Here is a 22,953-nt window from a genome sequence, read left to right on the forward strand (position 1 = left end):
TTTTGATTTTCGATACCCTAGCCCCCTCTTTCCCAGTCTCCCCTCTTTCACTAGTCACGACCCTCGTCTAACGGCCCCTCTGCCCTCCCTCTTGCGTTCCATCCTCCTCCGGCCTCCTGTCCGCCACCATTTTACGGCGGCAGGATCGAAGCCTAGGTAACCCGGCGGTCCCGGCCCTCTTTACCTCTCTCGAATCTCAACGGCATCACTCCTGCGGTCCATCCCCATCCGGCGTCGTCGACTGAGTTCCGGCGTCGAGGCTCGCCCTGCAAACGCTCTCCTATTGCAAGCTCGCACACACACAATCTGTAAACGCTCTCCTCTTCCTCTAACCCCTCTGCCAACACCTTCTCTCTCTCTCTCTGTGCCCTTCCCATTCTGGTGTTGGGATGGAGGAGATGGAGATTCACCGGGTGAGGTGCGCGGAGTGGAATCCTTCCCCTGTGGTGGCCCTCGCGACGAGCCCCGACGATGGTCAAGTGGCGGCCGCGCGAGAGGACGGCACCCTCGAGATTTGGCTTGTCTCTCCCGGCTCCATCGGATGGCACTGCCAGCTTGTATCCCTCTCTCTCTCTCTGTGTCTTCTTTGTCCTTTTGTCTTTATGATTCTTTCTGTTGGTATTTATCGGGAGGATTGGTGTGTGTGTGTGTGTGTGTGTGTGTGTGTGTGTGTGTGTGTGTGTGTGTGTGTGTGTGTGTGTGTGTGTGTGTGTGTGTGTGCGCGCGCGCGCGCGCTTGCTTCTGCTTCTGACTGCCTTCTTCCTTCGCCAGACAATTCATGGGAACCCCGACTCGAGGATCTCATCTCTGGCTTGGTGTCGTTCGGGCCTGAAGGGGATGCATTCGTCCGGTCGGTTGTTTTCATCTAGCATCGATGGTTCGATTTCCGAATGGGATCTCTTTGCATTACAACAGAAGGTAGTGATCATTTGGATATCCGCCCTCTTCTTTTGATTAGCCCTTTCCATGCTTCGTTTCTAGGCTCGTGTGCAAATTAACCGAGAATCTGGTGATTTGTAAATACCCTGCATTTTTCAATGAGATCATATACTTTCTGGGACTTACGAATTGACTGGGAATTTGGTGAGCATTTACATATAGACAGTGAGAATGATACACTTTAAGATTTTTGTTCTATAAATCTGTCAAATTTGGGTTTTAATATCGCAAAAAGGGACAATTTCTCTGGAGCTGCCAGAACAGGAAGCGCTAAACCATGGCTTGGTAAGAAGAGAACTTTTTTCAGCCATTGAACCCACGGAACAATGAAATTCCACTCTTGATCTTCATCTCCACTTGACATGTGCTGATCTTCATCTCCACTCTTGAATTAGCTATCCAGGAAAATTGTATGAGGGCTGGCTTAAATCTGTTTTAGCTTGAGAGATCCTGAACTTGTCTCTTCAACTCCAAATTCTTGCAGCAACAACTGAACTACTTAACACCTCTTCTGATGATTCCATCTCAAATTTACTTTCTGTATTTGATTAGGTGAGTCACCTGATTGCCTGAGCCAATTTCGGCGAGCTTCTTGAGCAAACCAATTTGCGTCTTCATAGAGTGGAGTATGGGATAACTTTGAAGCTGCCTATTGTCCCCCATGTCTTTCAAGTTACTCTGCATCTTTTATCTTTTTGGCAACACCGACTTTCAAGCATGTTTATTCATTTGTAGTTTGAGAATCATGATTAGTCCAAGAGTTGAATTGGAGAAGACTATCGAACATGGAAATTTCCTGCTGAGGTCAAACTTGGGAATTGTTGAGATCCTTAGTTTTCATCTTCCCGTATCAATCTTGTGTAGTTCATCATGGCCCCTATGTGATTTGAATAGCTTCAGATGGATGTATATCCATATTTGGGTAAACGTTGGTATCTGTATATTCTGTTTTATACCTTCTGTGTACATAAATTTGTATCATGCATGGAGCACTGAAATTAACCATCCATCTACTGTGAATGGGGAAGCTTTTGCTAGACTATAATTCTGCTGTTGATTATATGAAATTTGTCCACACAATCTTGGTTGGAAGGCTCTCTTTTATGACTGCTTCTGTTCATCTTCTTTCCGATGTCCGTAGATTATCTGTTTAACCATTTGTCCATGTTTTATTTTTGGTATGTAATGGCCTTGGTTGACCTTTGTGCATTGTCACCTGGTATTGGACTACTATGTGGATGTTGCTGTTATGACCTGGGCATTTAGTTATTCTATTTTAATTTAGCCATTTCAGCATTTAATCACTTTTATGCGCTGTACCCACTACCTCCCACACTCCACTTTTAACTTCTTAATGTATATCTTTTGTCTCAATATGAGCTCGAGGATGATTATTTGATTAGGTGCATGTTCAAGTCTCCCACCCCACCCTGATAGGCGGATGCATGTGGAAGTTAAGTCATCCCTTTTATTAGTTTATAAATTTTTACATCTTCATTTTTCTTTCTTCATTGTCTTTGTAGGGATATTTCTGCATGACCTACTAGTTCACTAGTAATCATCTTTGTTGTTGGTCAATTACATTTAACTCAAACCTTGGCATTTCTTAGCCTGCTCAAATGTCAAACCCCTCTCATTCTCTGGCCTGCCCTCCTGTTAAATGGTTATATCTTATTTTCAACTTCTATTTTCCAGCCCATTTTTTATAGCCATATTAATACCTATATCAGTGTCTTCTGATGCCTTGGCTTATTCATGACCCATTGTATTTCTTCTGTGGGTATTTTATTTCCTCTTTTAGAAAACGTGTTTTCATGCACATCACATGCAGGCACTATAGTATCATGCTATGAAGGAAACTGAGGCATATTTAGTGTTGGTTTATCTTTTACTGTTTTTAACTTTGAGAAGACTATGAAATTTGGATTGTAAATGATGACTACGATTCCTAATTATGAGATACCTTTTTATGGAAAAGAAGAATCTATAATATATAGTTAGTTTTAAAATGAGCTGAACTTGACTTGGTTTCTCTCTAGAATACGAAGGAATGTAGTAGCTATACGGATTTCAAAAATATCAAATTTTGCAACTGTTCTGTTGATTGTGTTAGTAATGATTTATTGTTAACTCGATATGCCTGTGTGACAAATACATAGGCTGGCAAGCTTCACAGACAATGGGGATGAATATGATTCACCTACTGAACAAGGCCATAGTTGTTCATGTTCAAACCATTGTGTAGACATTCACTGAAAGGATGTTTTTGGAAGGGCTACATGCCTCCAGTTTACTTGACCATCAAGTTGTTGCAATAGGATTAATAACAGTCCCCAAAGTCTCTACTTTGGCAGCGAACATTGAACCACCACCAGGCTTTTTGAGAGTTCTTTCTTTTTGGTTCAACTGATTCTACTCAATGTACTACTAGAGTTTTTGAGCTTTGGCAACTCACAACCCACGATCAGCAAAACTGGTGATTATTGCCGATTATGCAATGCTGGAAGTCTTTCTTTCAGTTTATTGTTGCAGATTTCTTGAGGTTTTGGTTTCAATAACTTATGTGGAGGGAGAGTTTTTTTTTAACATATGATCCATCTGTCTTTCAGGTTGTTTTGGATTCTATAGGGGTTTCTATTTGGCAGATTGCACTGGATCCTTCTGAAGAATATTTGCATTTTGTAAAGCATATGGATGCAGCCACAAGTAATGGGGTTGCAAATGGTTCCATCCATCATAGAGATGATGATGATGAAGAGGAGAGTAGTGATGATGATACCAGTAGTAGTAACGATAATGATACTAGTGAACCTCTTTCTGTGAAATCTTGTAGCTTTAATCAAAGATTGGCCTTTGGCTGTGATGATGGTCGTGTGCGAATATGTACCATCAGTGGTTCAGATGAAGCGTTAGATGCTTTTGTATCTCTGCCAAGGGTGGATGGTAAGATGATTCCTGTTTTCTGTGTAGGATAGTTGTATTATTTATTTATTCATATGCTCATTTTGTCTGTTTATCACACAGGACGGATTCTAAGTGTTGCATGGAGCTATGATTCCAGGTTTATTTTCTCTGGGAGCAGCAATGGGTATGTGTATTGAACATATTGATAATGCATCTGCATCATTTAATTCTTAAGTTGGGTGCAACTCAGAATTCTTGATTGCTGAGTCAAATTAAGAATTCAGTTCTCCAAATAAAACTAAGTCATGAATCTTGGGATGATTCCAGGTTTATTTTTTTCTGGGAACAGCAATGAGTATGTGGATTAAAAGTAATGATAATGCTCTACATTATTTAATCCTTTATTAAGTTGGCTGCAACATGGGATTCCTGATTGATGAATCAAATTAAAAATTTAGTTCTGCAAATAAATACCATGTCATGAATTTTTTAGATTGTGATGCTTTGAGCAAACTTGATCCAAGTCTCATATGTTCATGATTCTTTCTGAGATGATTTTCTAGCCTTCAAAGTCAGAATGATTTTGAACTAGTCTTTGGGGAGTCTCATGAATCTAGTTGTGTGTGAAGATGGGTGTTCTCACGGATTTGTTGAACTCTTTTGGCATGTGCCACATGGGAATATGTACTGGTATGTGTTGTGAGATATGGTCATCAGAAGCTTCTTATCTTGGGAAACTCACTTCCTGGGAAGCCTCTTCACAAGCTAGAGTTAAGCACTTCCTAGACATGGTTTCCTTAAAATGAGAAGCGTGCTTTCAAGGACACTAGATTTTCAATATGAGGATTCAACTTTCACTGAAAAATAATGTATTTAGTTGTTTACATAATTAATTGATTGTGACTTCCGTGAAAAATAAATATTGAATGGCAATACATTTTTTTATGATTTCTTAGAATGTGCAAACTGTGTTCTTTTTTATCAAACTCAAAATATTTTAAGTTATTCATTTAAGAAAAGTCAAGACAAATGTTTGTAACTTTTTCTCATTATAAGAATGTCTATGCCATTATGTCCTTTTTGTTATAAGTAATGTTTGTTAAACTAATCTTCATCTATTATATGTTGGTTACTAGTAATATGCTATCAATAATCAAGAATTTTTGCTCAAATATTTTTCAAACCTGATTTGTTTTTACATTTGGTATATATTATAGTAAAAAAAAAGAAATATTTTAGATTTAATAAGTATTGTAGTAATATATATTTATAATTTTAAAGTTGAAATTTATTCAACAAATGTTAGATGAATTAGTAGCATTTCGTCGCATTACAACTTTAGGTGAATATCTAGGAGTTCTTGGATCTAACATCATCTATATAAATCTAGTAAAAGTTTATAACCTTGTGGGAAGCCTTGAGATAGGTGAATCAACTAGGGGCTCTGCCAACTCTTTACCAACAGTCGACAAGATCCATTGGCTATGATGTATGTAGTCAAAAGCACTAGGTGGTGCCTAGTCGGTAGATCATCAAAAAGACTAGTTGAGGAATAGGCAGGACTGGTTGGGCTAGTAGGTACCCCAATTAAAAAATAAAAAAGTATACAAAATATACATAAAAATATGTTTAATTTTTTTAGTAATAAGATGTTTTCATCTTGCAAGTACAAAATTACGCATGTTTTCACAAAATATGCATCACCAAAATATACATATATAACTTTACACACACATAGGCATGCACACGAGCCGAACCTGGCTGTTCGAACTCAGCTTGCTTCAAAGAGCCGAGCCGAGCCTGAACACATGCATTTTGAAGCAAGCCGAGTTCGAACAGCCAGGTTCGACTCTTGTATTAAAGAGAAAAGAAGTTACAGGGCGTGAAATTAGAACTCAGCACCTCTTGGGATAGAGACTAATGCCCTACCCACCATGGAGACGACGACTTTCAGGTTTTATTTTGCAAACATATTATATATATACTCTTATGTGAGCCTTATTGAGCTCAACGACTCGATCAAGCTTGGCTCGTTTATCCACACTGAGCCTGGACTTGTGTTCAAGTTTGGCTCGTTTATTTTTTGAACGAGTTTGAGCCGAGCTTGAACGGGTTGATCCTAGGAAGCATTTAACAAGTTAATTAAGTCCTCTCGGATGCATGAATAACATCATTTTCTTTTTTAATATTTGATGTTTTTTCCACTGTTGTCCATGAAATTCATTTATTTGGCTGCATGTGTCCTTGATTTTTCTATTCATAAACCTGATTATGTGGCCATTTCTTTATAGATTCATAAGATGCTGGAACACAACTACTGCCCATGAGGTTTATAGAATCACTGTAGGGCTTGGAGATGTGAGTGATAGACGAGAGCTTTGCATATGGTCGCTACTTGTTCTAAGGTAATTCCATTGTTGCTGGTACGGAGAGGTGTTTCTTTAAATACTTATGTGGGTTTCAAGCCAATGTTTAATGGTGGTTTACTAATATATTACCAAAGTAAAACATTTCCTGAAGGAAAACTTTATAAGGTCTTGTAGGTTCTCCTCTAGTTTAGCTGCAGGCAGTACTGTCTTCAATTCAACTGTTATGAATGAAATTGATAATTTATTAGCTTCTGTTCTGATGATTTCAGGAATGGAACCCTTGTGAGTGCTGATAGCACTGGCAGTGTTCACTTTTGGGATGACCAACATGGAACTTTGATTCAAACCCATTCTAGGCACAAGGGTGATGTCAATGCTTTGGCAGCAACACTGAGTAATAGAAGAGTCTTTTCAGCAGGTTCAGACGGTCAGGTATGTTTGTTGTAGTGATGCATGTTATTTTATTTTTCTTGCTTGAAGCTGTAGATAGGCTAATCGGATTCTTTCATCCACTTTGAAATCACATAATAATGAAGGACCGGAGCACTGAACCATGTCTTAGTTTAACTGTTTTAAGACTCATTTGTGTGACTTTGAGATAGGGCTGTCAACGGGTCGGGGTTGGTTCGAACCTGGGTGTGACCAAACCCACATCTGATTTGAGATGTCGGTACTGATTCTGGACTCGGGTCCAGTCTAATATTAATTTTTTTATCTTTTTTAATTGAAAAACTGCGGATATTAGTTGGAACTTGGGTTGGACCTGGGACTAGTATGAAATTTCACAAACCATACCCGGCATCATATATTAATCGGACCCTTTGATTCTAACCTGGATTCTAATCAGACATCCTTGTTACGGATTGGGTCCAGGTCAAACCCAACCCATTGACACCCCTACTTTGAGATATGGATTGTGCAATTGGATATCTGTCTTTCTGTTGACTGAGACCTGAAGGACTTCATGTGGTGGTGTTTATTAATGGCATATTAGATGCTACACTTGATTCAGTAGAATGTATGTATGCATGTGTGTGCATGCATGCGTGCACTAGCAGCGCGAGTGTATGTGTGAGTGTGCGTGTGGCATCCACTGCCTTTGATGGCTATTAACAAGATTACTGAACTTTGTTGGTCTTAACAAAATTTGAGACAACATGGTGGTGCCCTACAATAGTTGTCACTACCAACACATACTAGGGACTTTGGTAAGTTTATAAAATTGCAGTATCACAGAACCCTGACTTCCCAAACTTAAGCTAACGAATGTGGTCTAGACTTGTTATAATATTACATAATTATTGTCACCTCAAAAAGTATTACATAATACTGGCCAAGGTGGTAATTAAGATGAAGACTGATGGTTTCTGAAGTTTGTAGGGTCAAAATATTTATTGAGCCTGTTAATTACAGGTTTGAATCCTTCTATATCAAAATTTTAGTACAATCAATTCACAAAATACTCCCAGAACATGTCATGTTAAGTGACTGCCTATGTTACTTTGACATTTACACGGGTACTAAGTGTCGAACACAACAACTTTTGAAAAACGGCACCTATATATATATATATAAATGCCACTCGAATATGAGAACTACTGTGTGAACTGTGATTTCCATTTTTTTAAAATTCTTTTCACTTAAATCTGACATACTGATGTGTTCTACATGTTTGATTTTATAAGAAACATCATCCGATTATGATGCATAAGTGGAATTTTTTAAGGCTTGAAAATCAATAGCTCATTATTTTCACCAAGTATTCAATCTTCACACAATTGTATTTTTCATCTAAGATACACGATCCAACAGTCGATTCCTAGCAAATTCACCACGCCAAACACATCTTCATGGTTGGATTTGCTAAAAAATCTACCAGAAATGCCTAGTCCACATGTCCGTTCTCCCGGAGTACCTACTCCCACCTAATAGAATTTTTAGATTTTCAATTTTCTTAAACTGTTTTGTTGATCGGACCCTATAGATATGATCTATAAGTATTATTTAGTAGAAAATAAGTTTTGGATCATGTGATTTTAGCATACATGTATGTGTTTTAAGACCTTTAAAAATCAATGGCTCACAATGTATCAAAACTTCATGACTTAAAAAATCCTATTTTGATGCCCAAAAAACATGATCGAAAGCATGATTCCTATCAAATAAGCTATGTTGAATACATCCATGAGGTTTAATTGAGAAGATGCAACCTACAACCATGATTTCTAGTATGTGGGAGTAGGTACTCCCGGAGCACTGTAGCATTACTCTCTCTCTCTCTCTCTATATATATATATATAAAATGACAGGGTGCTGTGCTCTCGGAGCACCTACTCACTAATTATAGCAGATCCAACGGCTATGATGGGGGGGCTAATATGCATGCAAGTCCATCTTTTAATGAAACAAAAAAGGAGTTAAATGTGTATGACTTTCCATTTATTATTGAAAACTAGAAAGGCAATGAAGAGCGTGGGTAACGGTTCCCAATGTTTAGCATTAATTGGTTATCAACTTTCCATAAGCCTCTCTCTCTCTCTTACACACATTTGGTACCATCCTTTTGCATTCTTAATATTACTGGATGGGAGCTCCACCTATTCCATCTGATGCTGGTAATGATTTATTTTTCATTATTACAAAAAAGAAATTTTGAAGATTTAAAGATTAAGATGGTGGCTTGTGAAGGTCCCATGAATACTTTATGTTGTCTGCATAGGTCCAAATGAACACCCACATGAGTTTGATTGTCATTCACTCACTGAGTGTGGCCTATGGTTTGAAAAACATTGGGGATAATCAAACCGACCTAGTACTTGGAATAAAATAAAAAGAATTCCTTGGGTTGACCCCTACGTAGCCCTGAACCAACACACTTGGTTTTGGTTAGCATGTACTCACACTTCGAGCGATAAAAGAGGGGCCCAATTGCATAGAGTTTTCCATGCATGCATGAAAGAGAAAGACCTACTAAAAGATATGCATCCATGCATTAAAGAGATGTTTTTCAGCCAAAAAAAAAGAGCGATATTCATTCATATAAGCATGAGAGAGAGAGAGAGAGAGAGAGAGAGAGAGAGAGAGAGAGAGAGAGAGAGAGAGAGAGAGAGAGAGAGTTATGGAAAGTTATGGAAAGTTAATAACCAATTAATGCTAAACATGGGTAACAGTTACCCACACTCTCCATTGCCTTTCTAGTTTTCAATAATAAATGGAAAATAATGCACATTTAACTCCTTTTTTTTTCATTAAAAAATGGATATGCGTGCATATTAACCCACATCATAGCCGTTGGATCTCAATAGATCCAATGGCTATAGTTAGAGAGTAGGTGCTCCGGGAGCACCCTATCATCTCTCTCTATATATATATGTGGGGCCACTAGAATATGAGAACTAGAGTGTGAACTAGGCATTTCTGATGCTTTTTATGAAAATTCTGAGCCATCGATTTTCAAGCCTTAAAAAACCTACTTAATGTTTTATGCATTGCAATTGGATTATTCAAGAGCTGGGCCCTTTAAAACCAAGCATGTAGATCACATCCATATAGTCAAACCCATGAAAATCTTGGTTTGCACTTTAGTTCTCATATTTGCAGTTCTCACCAGTGGCCCTATATGTATGTATGTATAAAGAGAGATAAAGAGAAATAATTAAATAACAAAAAATTTGTTTTATAAAAAGAGAGGGAGATGCCTGCGTTGCCCTCCCCTAAATGTGGTGCCACACAATTAATGAGGGCTGGTAAAGAAGCTGAATGAACCCAATAGAGGGTCTTCAAGCTTAGCTCATTCTTATGTTGAGCCAAGTCGAGCTCGACCTCAAGGAGAGCCCGAGTTAAACAAGTCAAGATCGAGCTAGTTTGTTTACAAAAAGAACAATATATTTTTCAAAATTTAAAATAATAGAATTTTGGCTCTAAACCTACTAAGCTAAGCTCAAACCAAGTCATTATGAAATGAATGCATTATTCCAATTTTGTAAGCAATAGGAGCTGAACTCTAATCCTATTGGTTGCAAGTTGAAGGTTTGAACCATCTGAACATGATATAAATATATGTAAAGTTGGATAATTACTTGTTAACGTGCCTATGAGATGAGATGAGCCGAGCTGAACACTTGCTATTGATGCTCGGCTTGTCAAGCCAATCTCATCAGTTTGAACGAGCTCTTTCCTAGCTGAACACAAGTTAAGCTATGACTGTCGTCTTGTTTTGTAGTCCAAATTATGCATTAAAGGTGCCGGGGGGGGGGTTAGGGGGAAGTTTGCTCTTAAAAGGGGTTGAGCTGGAGTCCTTTCCCTGATTGCCTTCACCTTTTTTTTTCACTTGGAGAGAGAGAGAGAGAGAGAGAGAGAGAGAGAGAGAGAGAGAGAGAGAGAGAGAGAGAGAACTGATTCCAGCAAGGGCTCAGGTTCCATAACTAGGTTTGACTCTTCAACACCTCTAGGTACAATATGATAGACATAGAGTCCAACACTGAAACATTTTGTGTCTAAGATATTGAAAAATGTTAGATGTGTGACATAAAACGTCCTTTTTTTTACACTTCTGCATTAAGAAATGATGTGTCCATGCTGTGTCTATGAGTGTCGGTGTTGATGTTGGTGTCCAGAAGTGTCCTGCACCTTAGCCTTCCATGTCACATAGGTGACTGCATCTGGTCCACATGCACCATGCACACCAAGTTAATGTATATTAGCATAGTCAGCGATATTGCTGATAGTTTGAAATTATCATGGTATTGTCGATGTTTCAAGGTAAGCCAAAATTATTGGCTAAATATTGTGACATTTTCCAAATATCGCCAGAATATATATCACAATATTTTTCAAAGAAATCATATTTTTCTACATTTTAAGCCTACTTTTTCCATTTTTGTCTCTTTTATATTTTAAAAACTTTTTAAGCTTGTGTCTTTGTTTTTTTGTAAGAAAAATAATGCCATTTTTTTTAGCTTATTATTATTGATATTTTTTTCAATTTTTAAAAGATTCAACATTTTCCCTAGACAAACCACTCTGAAAAAAACCATCGGGAAGAAATTGCCGAGAATGATACTGGTTAGTATGCTTTTAGGAGCTTGTCATAAGTGTGGCACTCTAAATATGTATACTTTTAAATCAGACTAGAAAAGTGAAATCCTTAGATGTGGAGCTGTTTGAGGATCTAGTTTCCGTGGAAAAGAGACCCAGTGATAGTAGGAGCATGGTGGTTCTGAAAGGCAACACTATGGTTACTTTTGGGGTTTAATTAGCTCTATCTGTGCATGCATGTGCAAATGTATACATGAAAATTTAGTAGCATATGTTGATGGGTGCTTGCACATCTATACTTGGGCTAGTGCCACTTGAATCGGTGATTCAGTATGAGTGGTACCAACTAGCGTTTTCGCCATGCAGTGGTGTGGGGGTTCTAGATTATTTACATGTTAAATTATGCAAAATTTTTGCCTGACAAAATGCTTTGTTGGCCGCATGGATCAGCATATCTTCAACAATGACCTTAAATATTTCACTAGAAAATAATCTTTTGATAAATTAAAGCTGTAATACATGGAGTAGATTTGGCTCTCTTTTTTCTTTTGTAGTGCTAAGTTGATGAGTACATGTCATGGAGGACCTCATATTCTAGATAAATCATACAAGTGTATGATTAGCTTTCAATCACTTCGATTGGTAATAATCAGTTAAAGCAGTGATATTACATTATCATAGTAATCTTATTTGTCCAGATGTTAATTTTTTCTCTAAAGGAATACATGGTTTCTTTTGATGATTTATCCTAGTAATTTTGGTATCTGATTTATTCCAGGTTATCCAGTATAAACTCTGTAGTGACTCATCTGGTAAAAATGATTCTTCTGTAAATGTGATGGAAAAGTGGATCTACGTGGGGTATATAAGAGCTCATACCCATGATGTTCGGGCTTTGACTATCGCTGTGCCTATCAGTGCAGAAGGTTATCCTATAGTATTCATCCATTGATGTGTCTTATTGTAAAATTTAGCTTTTTTTATCCCTGATTATTATTTTTTAATTTTCTTCTGTAGATCCATTACTTGAAAAAGTGAAAAAGAGCAGAAAGGAGAGAAAGAATCGTGATCCTGAAAAACTCATAAACTTCTGCTACCAAAAGTGGGCCCACTTGGGAGTTCCAATGCTGATTTCAGGTGGTGATGATACCAAGCTCTTTGCCTACTCTGCCAATGAGTTCGACAAGTTCTCACCTCATGACATATGCCCTGCACCTCAGAGAGTGCTTGTTCAGTTGGTGTATGATTCAGTTATCGGTGGGACAGATGTGCTCTTAGTTCAGAATCCTGGCTGGTTGGATGTAATACCTATTCTTGTTGGATCTAACGCTAAATCTGGTAAGAGGAAGCATCTGGATTCTGGGAGGACTGCAACCACACAGTTGCTGGCTAGAGTCAAGTGCAAAAATTCTCAAAAGATCATCTGTAGTGCTATTTCTAGAACTGGGGTTTTGATTGCTTTCTCAGATCATGTAAAACCTAGACTAGTTCAACTAAAGAAGCTGTCCTGCTCTGGTGATGGAAGGAGTGGGTGGGTGATTGACAAAATGCAACTTCCTTGGAAGTTGCCATTTGCACATTGTATGGCTTTTAGCAGTGATTCGTCTCGCCTAATTATTGCAGGCCACGATCGAAAGATATATGTATGTAACCATCTTTTGATTTTCATTGTCAGTGCTATGTCTGCTGCTTGTATTTATTTAATGTTAACCATCTGTTGCCTATGGTGAGTTTTCAGATTATAATCATACTGAGCATAGCATGCAGTCTTCTTAAGCTAGACTGAATCCATCTTTTCATATGGTTTCCCTATGGCGACTCAAAGCCGTGACACCTTTACTTTTTTTTTATTTCTGTTTCCTCTTTTTCTTCTTTTCTGTTTGTAATTTATGTGAACATTGATCTTAATATTCCTTTTTACTACTTTTCTCCATATTATCAAATCTTTTTCTTCCTAGGTTTCTGCCTTTCATGAAAGATGAAAAAACCTTGCACCTTTTATACTCGACTGAATCGGTTCCCTTCTCTCTTATCCATACTTGAGCATCGTTTTTGAGTCATGCATGAGCTTGCACAAGTGCAAATGGTCATGGACAGGGACATGGAAACATAGATGCAAGTGGATGTGTCCATTCACAGATGCATAATCAAGTATACAGATGCACACACACATGTTTGCGTGCATGTGGCCAATTTGTGCTAAAGTTATTGTAGTGATTGGTAGTTAGGGTTGTTATATTTGAGGTTACATTGCGTTTGTTGATGCATAACAGGTGGTTGATGTTGCTGCTTCAGAAGTGCTACACACTTTTATACCCTGCAGGAATGATTCAGATCGGAGGAATTCAGCTCTGACTGAACCACCAATAAGCAGGTTGCTTACTAGTGGTGATGGGCAATGGTTAGCAGCTATAAACTGCTATGGAGATATCCACATCTTCAACTTAGAAATAAACAGGTGCATATTTACATGAATCTTTCCCTTAGTTTTCGTCTGGGTTCCATAATTTGATTTTGGCTGCTTGCAGAATGTGTCTCATTTGTTTGAATAACTGGTGCGGAGAGCGTGTATGTCTTTATCACCAGACAAATAGTCTACCATTTGGATTAAGTATGATTCAAAATCATTTAGGCTTTAGCCAGACATATAAATTGTCTGGGTTAATTATGGGGCCAAATCTGGATGATATAGATCCAATTTTGAGCATTGCCTGTCCAGTGTCCAGAACTGACTGGTATCCAATCCTTTTTACACATTAACTCAAGAAACACGTCTGGAAATCCACATTTTCTTTTCGATAGGATCATAACACTTATAACCTTTTTTACCATTACACAATCCTAAAAAACAACGTTTGACTGCACGAGGAGAAAGTTTCTCTAAATCGTTCAGGCACAAGTACAAAACATGTACAACACATTTTCATCATTTTGTAATTAGGATCTGTACCATACAGTTTCTGATGTGGAAAGCTGCATTTGAAAACCCTTGAGGGCATGCAATTAATCTGATATGTTGCCATACTTACACCATCAACCAAATACACCTTAAGAACATGACTAGAAAACAAAAGGGCTTGAACAATATCCAAAATTTGTCTATTCTTTCTCTACGCCACCATTTTGTTCAGGTGTATATGGATAAGATTTTGATGCACAATTCCTGTCCTCCTGCATATGAAGAAGGATGTTGTGCATTCCTACCTATCCTTGAAGAGTCCTTAGATTTAGGTCTCTCGTGAAGATGATGCTACATAAGCCCCTTTTTTCTTCCTTAGAGCAGGACGTGTTCTTCATGTGACCCATCTCTTCACAAAAAATGACATAGAATAGAGCTCATGCCACCTCTGAGATTCCTAAATCTACCTCTTCTACTACCTATCTGTCTGGTCATAGTAAGCACTGTCTCCTTTGTCGGCTACTACTTAGAGTCTTATTCTTAGTCTCAGCCAAAAAGCTCAGCAAGTGTCTGCACTAGAGTGGGTAAAGTGGGGTGATGAAGAATGCGACTATGAACACTATCAAACTCAGTTTGTAGAGCCATTAGGAGATCAACCACTTGTTGTTGGTCTTTTGCTTCAACTTCAAATCTCTTGTATTCTACACATCCTTTACACTTAGCACACTTCACACTAGGCAGAGTAGTCATGAGATCATCCCATAAATGCTGAAACTTGGTGAAGAAGATGAAAAATTGATTCATCTCCTTGTCTTAAAGGTTCCGAATCTTGCTCCAATTGATTCCACGAGCCCAATTTCGAATAGTTCCACACATCTTTGGCATCCTCATACTTTACTATATTTAAAGCGTTGTTTTGCTCTACCCATCCCAATATCCATGACTTCACTTTTGAGTTTTCTTTATCCCACCCAGGAAAGCTGGTTGCATAATCCTCCTCATCACCCATGTCACATGGGTATGGGTACAGGTATTGAGGGTACGACACGTCAATTTCAAAAAATATGGGTACAGCAGGGACACGGTGGTATATATATTTTATATATATATATATGTATATATTAAATGTTACATAAATATAAAATAAATTTCAGAAATCAAAATCTATTATTACACCAAGACAACATAAATTAATTTAACATTTAACAACCAACTAACCTTGTAATAGAACAGGCTAGCAACTTTTATTCAAAGAATCAAAATTCAATAACAAAGCTACAACTACAATTAACAAATTAACATTTAAGAAACAAGTTATAACAAACTAATAATAATTTTAGATAAATAAATAATAGACATTAACACCTAACAATTAGCACTTAGCAAACAAAACTATAGAAAAACATTTATAAACATAATATCAAGTATCAACTATCAAGTTAACAAATAACACACTTACCAAAAAGACAAAAAAGTCCAAAAATCTAAAAAGTCCATAACAAAAACATCAAGGCTCATTTGTTTCTTCATCACCTATACTGGATCATCTAATTCCAAGTTCTGAGTTTCCAAGTCATGATCTCCTTCGGAATCAAAATCTTTAGCATTAACATCCCAAAACTTGGTGCTCCCTTGCCTACAAAGAAATTAGATATGCAATAAAAATATAAAATTTGATATACAAACTACAAAAAAGTAAATACAAAAAGTTATAATTCGAATACCTATATTCTTCTGTCTTTCGTGAAAACCATCGAAGGTTAGAATGCACGAACACCAAATCTTCTGCACACTTGCTAGTAAGTTTGTTTCTTTTAATGTTGTGAATTTGTGTATACATACTCCAATTTCTTTCACAATAGGAAGATGTAGTAGGTTGTGATAATAGCTTGAACCCAAGATGTTGAAGTTAGGGGTACTCATATCCATATGTAACCAATCATGTAAGAGGATAATTATCTTTATTCTTCAGCCCCTCCAAACTATCAAATAGTCTCATAGAAAACTTTGAAAATTTACTATGCACTTTCATATTTTTTCTGCATCCCGAAAAATCCTATTAAAACAAAAAACTCTTTCTTGCTAACTCTGCATCCATATGTGGTGGCACTCGACCAACACATTCACCTAGCCATTTTTTTTCATAGTATTTTGGATTTAGTGAATGAGCCATGCACTGTAGAGGGGTGTTGCTCTTGTCCCATCGTGTTATCAATATCTTGTGCACATGATTATAAAAAGCTGAGTCTTCAATGCCAGGATTTTGTTTTCTTGGTTAAAAATGACAGCTTGCACCTTCTCAATCATGGTATTCCACATCTCATAGACCCTATGCAGCATAACAACATATTGATCAACAACCCTTAACATCTCCCAAATAGGCTCATTGAACTCAAGAAAATAAGTAACATTATCCCACCACATGTTATCAACAGTGCATCTCTTGACAGTTTGAGCTTTTACAACATCATCAAAACGATAGAAAACCCAATCATCATCGGTGACCATTTGAAATAGGGTGCTCTTCACTTCTTTAATTCTTTTAACCATGACAATGATGGATGCAAAATGAGTCCTGACAACCTTTAATAACTTCATATCAGAATTTTTACTGTAGATAGTAAGTGCCCTTTGGTGGTTTACCACAATTTTTCTAATGTGCTTAGTATCATATTCTAACTCCTTGCTTGGTGGATTGCGTATACTCTTAAGAGCCAAATCTGAACTGTGCCATGCAAAGGGTCCAAAATATGTGAGAATGTTTAGCCTCTACCATACCAGCTGCTCTAATTAGTGGTGCATTATCAGTGATGATTTGCTTTTTCTTCTCCTACTTCTTTGATGCATTCCAAAAAAAAAGTCCTTTGAGATACTTTGTATTCTATGTCACAGGGATTCAGCTAGCAGGGTGCCGCATCCGCGTCGACGCGATGCGGGTGCAGTCAACCTGACCCTGGGTGCGGTCAATGCATCCAGGGTCATTTTGGTCCAATTTCCGGACTTAAAAAACTTTTTTGCCAAGAAAAAATTTTTTGCCCTATATGTCACAGGGATTCTCCAAATAGGTGCCGCACCCGATGCAGTCAACTTGACCCTGGGTGCAGTCAACTCACCTGGGGTCATTTATGTCCAACTTTTGGACTTCATATATATATATATATTTATATTTTTGCCTCACCCAGGTCTTTTGAAAGTGCCGCACCCGCACCCATGTGACAGTTTGTATTCTTATACTCCCCAGATGTGTCTACTGTTTTAAAAAAACATTGACCCTTTTATTGAAGCTGCAATGAAATTTATCAAAGGGCGCCTCTGTATATCCGTCCACACATCAGACACTATAGAGACTACTTTCAGCCCAAGAAAACTTTTTATATTTCAATCATTTATTCATATTTGCTTTTTCCTCTGCCAAAATCACTGTCCTTAACTTCTCAGAACTGAGTGACACATACCCACTCAAGTTACAATTTACCATGGATGTAACTAAATCCTTTCAATGAGGATTTCTAGCTACATTGAATGGTATGAAACTTAAAAAAATAACCTACCCACTTTCCTATCCATTTCTTTCCTATAATGTGCATTATATGAGCCTTCATTTGTTTCTAGATATAATCAAATTTCCTTCTCTTCATAGTAAGATCAATTGCCCCACCACTCTTATGGCTAGACATTGGTATGTTAATACATCCCGATGCCACCATAGATTTTCTTTTGTCGGCATTTCTTGTTCCTTCTTCAACATCTTAAGTGTGACATCATCAATATGAGAGCACAACCTAATACCTTGTTTTTTGATCTTCAAAAGATTGGCTTTTACTCTTGTGTATGATTCATTAAACTCCAGATTACAAAAATTACACGTAAATTGCACATTCCCTTCCTCTCCAGGACTTTTTTCTAACTTCGTTACGCGGGCCTACAGTGGCTGATCATCTGGTACTGAACTAGAAGCACAAGTTGAACTTGCTGTCACACTGCTACTAGTAGCACTCATAGTTTCTTTTCCTTTATCAGCCATCCTACACACAATGAAACAATTCAAAGCAAAAATAAACAAATAACTAACATATGTAAATTGTAAACTGATATAAAACTGAAATAATCGAAATGCATATAATATATCTAGAAATATATACTGAATAGTGAATATAAATTGAATATATCTAAATTATAAACTGAATATAATCTAAATAATAAATATTTATGCTGTAGCCTATACCTAAAATATAAAATTACTGAATTATATATCTAATAATCTAAATTGTAAACTGAATATGAAGTTATAAACTGACGTTTTCATTGAATATATCTAAATGATCTATATTCTGAAAATATCTAAATATATTCAGTCTGAAATATCTAAATAATCTATATTCAGTATGAAAACATCTAGATTATTAAATATATTCAGTAAAAAATATCTAATAATCTATATTCTGTCTGAAAATAGATAATCTATATTCGGTCTGAATATCTAATAGTATATATAATAGTTTACTATTTTTAATTGTGCTGAATATTTGGGCTAAATAATCTATATTCAGTCTGAAAATATCCAAATATATGCTATAGTGAATATTATAAACTGATAATATAAATTAAATACAAACTGAAAATATATACTAAATACAAAATGAAAATATAAACTGGATATATGTAAATAAAAACTAAATACAAAATGTAAAATATAAACTGAAAAACACCTTAAAAAATCGAGAGGGAAACAGTGATGGGAAATCGAGAGAGGGAGAGAGATGAGAAAGGCGAGTCAGAGAGGGAGATAGAGGAGAGAGGCGAGTCAAGAGGGAGTCAGAGAGATAGGCGAGTCGACAGTAGTACCTGAGCTGCGCAGAGAGAGTGTCGCTGCGAGGGGGTGTGGGCAGACAGAGCCGAGCGAGAGGGAGTCGGGGGGCGGGGTAAGGGGTTTCATGGGGGCGGGGTGGGGCCATTTGGGGCATGACCAAAATGGCCCGCCCCTTTTGACCATGTTAAAAAACCCGAAATGGGTCGCGTTTTTTTTGGACCCAACCCAGCGCAGTTGGAGACCCGATCCGCGGTGTACCTACACTGCGCCCGGTGGTGGTACATGTGTCGACACGGGTACGGCACCCTGTTAGCCATGTCTGCGTTACTTAGCTCATCACCCTCCGTCTTTCTTTTTGATCCATCCAATACCCGCAATAACCAAAACCCTCGAAACAACAATCCTCATGTATTCGACTCAATACGAGTAGTTGTTTCATCCAACTTAACTGGTTGATTCCTTTTTCTCCATCACTCACTAACCCCCAAACTCCAAATTATGCTGCACAAAAGAAAGTAACCACAACAAACCAGAAGCGAGAATGCTGTGTATAGGATCAACAACACCGAAACAGAGTAATATTCTATTCTTGAATGCAACAACAAGAATAGAGTGTCGATACCCAAAGAGAATGCAATGTAAAACACCACCACTAGCTAACAAAGTATTGAACCAGCTTTAATAAACTAGCAAGAATTATGTATTTGAAGGTGATTAGTACCAAAAAACGCATTAAGGCTGATAGCACAGTCGATGCACCAAAAAACCCAAGAATACAAGTTGCCGCCAGAACTAGAACCTCAAAACTTCACCAAAACAACAAACTATGACCCAAAACTGATCAGTCATTTCCTTATGCAAAAACGACCACAGCCATGATTAGGCCAGAGTTAACATTTTTAAAAAGTCTGGACACTGTTCGCCGCCGCACCAGAATTTAAAAAAAAAAAACAATCACTAAAAATCTAGATTTCATCCTATCAACAAAGTTTTTGATTCCTATGATTTCTAAAATCAAGCTCTAACAAACCCCTACCCTATGTTGTCAAAGGCGTGCCTAGGCGCTGGGTGCCACCCAGCTCGACTAGGTGAGCTACCTAGTCGGTTCAGTATATATATATACTGTTAGTTTATATATTGCTTATACATATATATTGAACCGTATATGTATATATATATATGTATTGTTTATATATATATATATATATTGTGTATGTTTTGTTTATCTACTTTATTGATTAATAATTGTTTGTTTTGAAATGTTTAATTAGAACAATGGAAGATGCAAACCCAAGTTAATATTAATTGTTTGTTCGATGTTTAATGTCATTCACTCTTATGTTTTGACCCTTTAATATTAATTGTTATGCTTCATACATGCTTTATTTATCTCAATATTGTGAGTTTATCTTTTTCTACATTGTTTGTTCTTAATTTTTTTTGCCCGCCTAGCGCTTTTGACAACATAGCCCCTTCCTCATTCAACTGAAATCCCTCTGATTATACCGATGACCACAATGAGACTCATGCTCAAGAAGTCTTGAAGGAGTTTCATTAATTAGAAAAATATTGTTACAGCTTTACATATGGGACGCCCCCTCTTTCTAAGAACTAAAACAAACCTGGACATAAAAATTCTTATGACCTTTGACTGCTACAACAGAATTTTATCATGTACAAAAATAGCCCTTATAAATAATAATATGTACAATTAGGGAAGCATGAACACTAGAAATACATGGTTGTACATTTCTCAACATTGTGTGTGTGTGTGTGTGTGTGAAACAAAATAAGATCATAAAAGAAAATAGATAAAGTTAACACAATGTTGACTGTGTGAAACTGGATTGACTGTGCCCATGAAGTGTTGTAATGTGTCCATGAAGTGTTCGGGTGTTGTATCTATGGGTATGCATGCTAAGTGTTTGTGTGACATAGGCCTGAGTCGAGCCTCCGGATATATAGACTAATCGACTGTATTGAAGGGGCTGGATTTGGTACTGGCACTGGGTAGTTTTGTTTTATATTTCTGTTGAAGGTACCGGTTTCACTCTTAGCTTTGAAGGTCTTTAAGTTTAATTGCTGGACTATGTTTCGTTGAGATCTGCTTACATGCCTTTAAAGACACTCCAACAATATCCTTTTCTGTTTACATAAATATATTTGTTGCTAAATCTAGGCCTTGTACAGGCAGCATTGGTTTATATCTCGATTGAATGGGGCATCAGTTGCTGCCGGTGGTTTTCCTCCTGGGAACAGCAATATTCTTGTAATTACAACATCCTCAAATCATGTCTACGTATTTGATGTTGATGCCAAACAGTTGGGTGAGTGGTCTAAGCGTCACACTTTTATTCTTCCAAAAAGTTTTCAAGAATTTCCTGGAGAGGTCATCGGACTGTCGTTTCCTCCATCAATCAAGTCAACCTCTGTCATCGTATACAGTGCCAGGTACAACCGCTCTTCATCCCAGCAGCTATTTCCATTTTTCCATGTATCTTGTAACCATCTTTTTTGCCAATTTAGATGCTTGGCACTAAGTCTCCATACAGTGCGTTAAAAAAAATAGATATTTCTGGTTCCAATAATATCTGACTCTAAATCTCCATGCAGAGCAATGTGTACGATTGATTTTGTGATGCCTGTGGAGCAAGAGAAAGATGGTGTATGTAATGCTTTCAGTTCGACATCCAAGAAATCAGACAGGTTGCAGGAGAATGGTGTTAAGAAGTTGAGGCATATTGATTCTGGTTTGGATTATAATCAATCACCAAAATCCAAAAGAAATTTTGAATTTCTTACATTTAAGAATCCTACTTTGTTTGTCGGGCATATATCAGATGGTTCTCTTGTGACAATAGAAAAACCATGGATGGAAGTAGTGCAAAAATTGGGTGCTCCGGTTCACAGACACATATATGGGTCATAATCAGCCAGCAGGTGTGGGCTAGGCAGTGTCTATGGCCCTCTTCTCATTCGGTGCTCCCCGGATGGTTGAAGTAGTTGTAAAATGATATTGATTTTTTGGTAAGTATTAAAAAGTGTTTTAGCATGTGGACTCAGCATCTTTGAGTTGAACCTGTTCGATTCCTTATGGCGCCGATTCTATAACAGTTGGCATATCATGTTGCTGAACATGAAAAGAATGAATGCACATGAACTCATAACCATTGGAAGAAATGGAATGCAATGCCGGAGGTTTACTGATCCAGCAGCGTAGACGGCAACTAACAAATGAAGATGACAAACAAGATTTTTGAGGTAATGGTATCTTGTCGTTGATTTGATCTCAGGAACCAATTATTAGTAGCCTTGTGAGGAGTTAAAAATTATTTGGAGATGTCCATCTTAGAGATGGATGGTGCTAATTGATTCGTGAGGGTGCTTATATGTAGCTGCCTTTACCAGCTATGTGACCGCTCCCAAATGCTGAGCACTTTTCCTTTTTCTCGATAGGCAACTTGTGAGAACTTTTGTTCTGTGTTTAGGCAGCTCCCTGCTATTGACTAAATTAGTGATCCACTACGTTTACATTTAGTTAAAGGTGTTTGCCATTATATCTTGGCCTGCATTTAGTGCTGAATTTGTGAATCTTGATCATGTTAAGAATGATTAATTTTTGTTAATGTGATCTTGATTCCTTCCACCTCAACCCATACAGACTCTCAAGTGTATGGTCTTGTTAAATGGTTTGTTTGTCTATACTCCTTGGCATCCTGCGCCTGAAGTGAAGTCATGATGCATTTCGTGCTGCAAATACTTCAAATTCCACCAACTTTGACAGATCAAGAGAAATCAAGCTGTGTTACTTCACTGGAGGCCATGATTGATTTTGCCACCTCCGACTTTGAACCGTGAATGATTGCATATTAGCCACCTCCATGATCAGTAAAGATGAGAGGACACAGCCCGTGTAAGTCAGTGGCTTGCTGCAACCAACCATACATTTATGCAGTATTTTACTGTCAAAGGATTACCAATACCAGATCTTACAT

At 37.5% G+C, this 22,953-nt stretch overlaps 1 protein-coding gene across 1 annotated transcript; it reads left to right on the plus strand.

Moving 5' to 3' along the window:
* Positions 1–22,578, plus strand: LOC149822936 (WD repeat-containing protein PCN-like). The gene is made up of 11 exons (XM_089981329.1): positions 1–557; positions 772–918; positions 3,549–3,882; positions 3,964–4,027; positions 6,135–6,248; positions 6,482–6,644; positions 12,028–12,175; positions 12,267–12,892; positions 13,523–13,707; positions 21,149–21,409; positions 21,572–22,578. The coding sequence occupies exons 1-11, from the start codon at positions 390–392 to the stop codon at positions 21,885–21,887; spliced, it is 2,526 nt and encodes an 841-aa protein (XP_089837455.1). The 5' UTR covers positions 1–389; the 3' UTR covers positions 21,888–22,578.
* Positions 22,579–22,953: the final 375 nt, after the last annotated feature.

The sequence above is a fragment of the Nuphar pumila genome, chromosome 11 (genome assembly GCF_984573655.1).
Source record: "Nuphar pumila chromosome 11, dmNupPumi1.hap1.1, whole genome shotgun sequence".
NCBI lineage: Eukaryota > Viridiplantae > Streptophyta > Magnoliopsida > Nymphaeales > Nymphaeaceae > Nuphar > Nuphar pumila.

Bases quoted from the DNA above. Each gene is read 5' to 3' on its own strand.
- LOC149822936 (XM_089981329.1), top strand. From the start codon at position 390: ATGGAGGAGATGGAGATTCACCGGGTGAGGTGCGCGGAGTGGAATCCT. The intron at 558-771 runs GTATCCCTCTCT...TTCCTTCGCCAG, and splicing joins TCGGATGGCACTGCCAGCTT to ACAATTCATGGGAACCCCGA. The intron at 13,708-21,148 runs GTGCATATTTAC...GGCCTTGTACAG, and splicing joins TTCAACTTAGAAATAAACAG to GCAGCATTGGTTTATATCTC.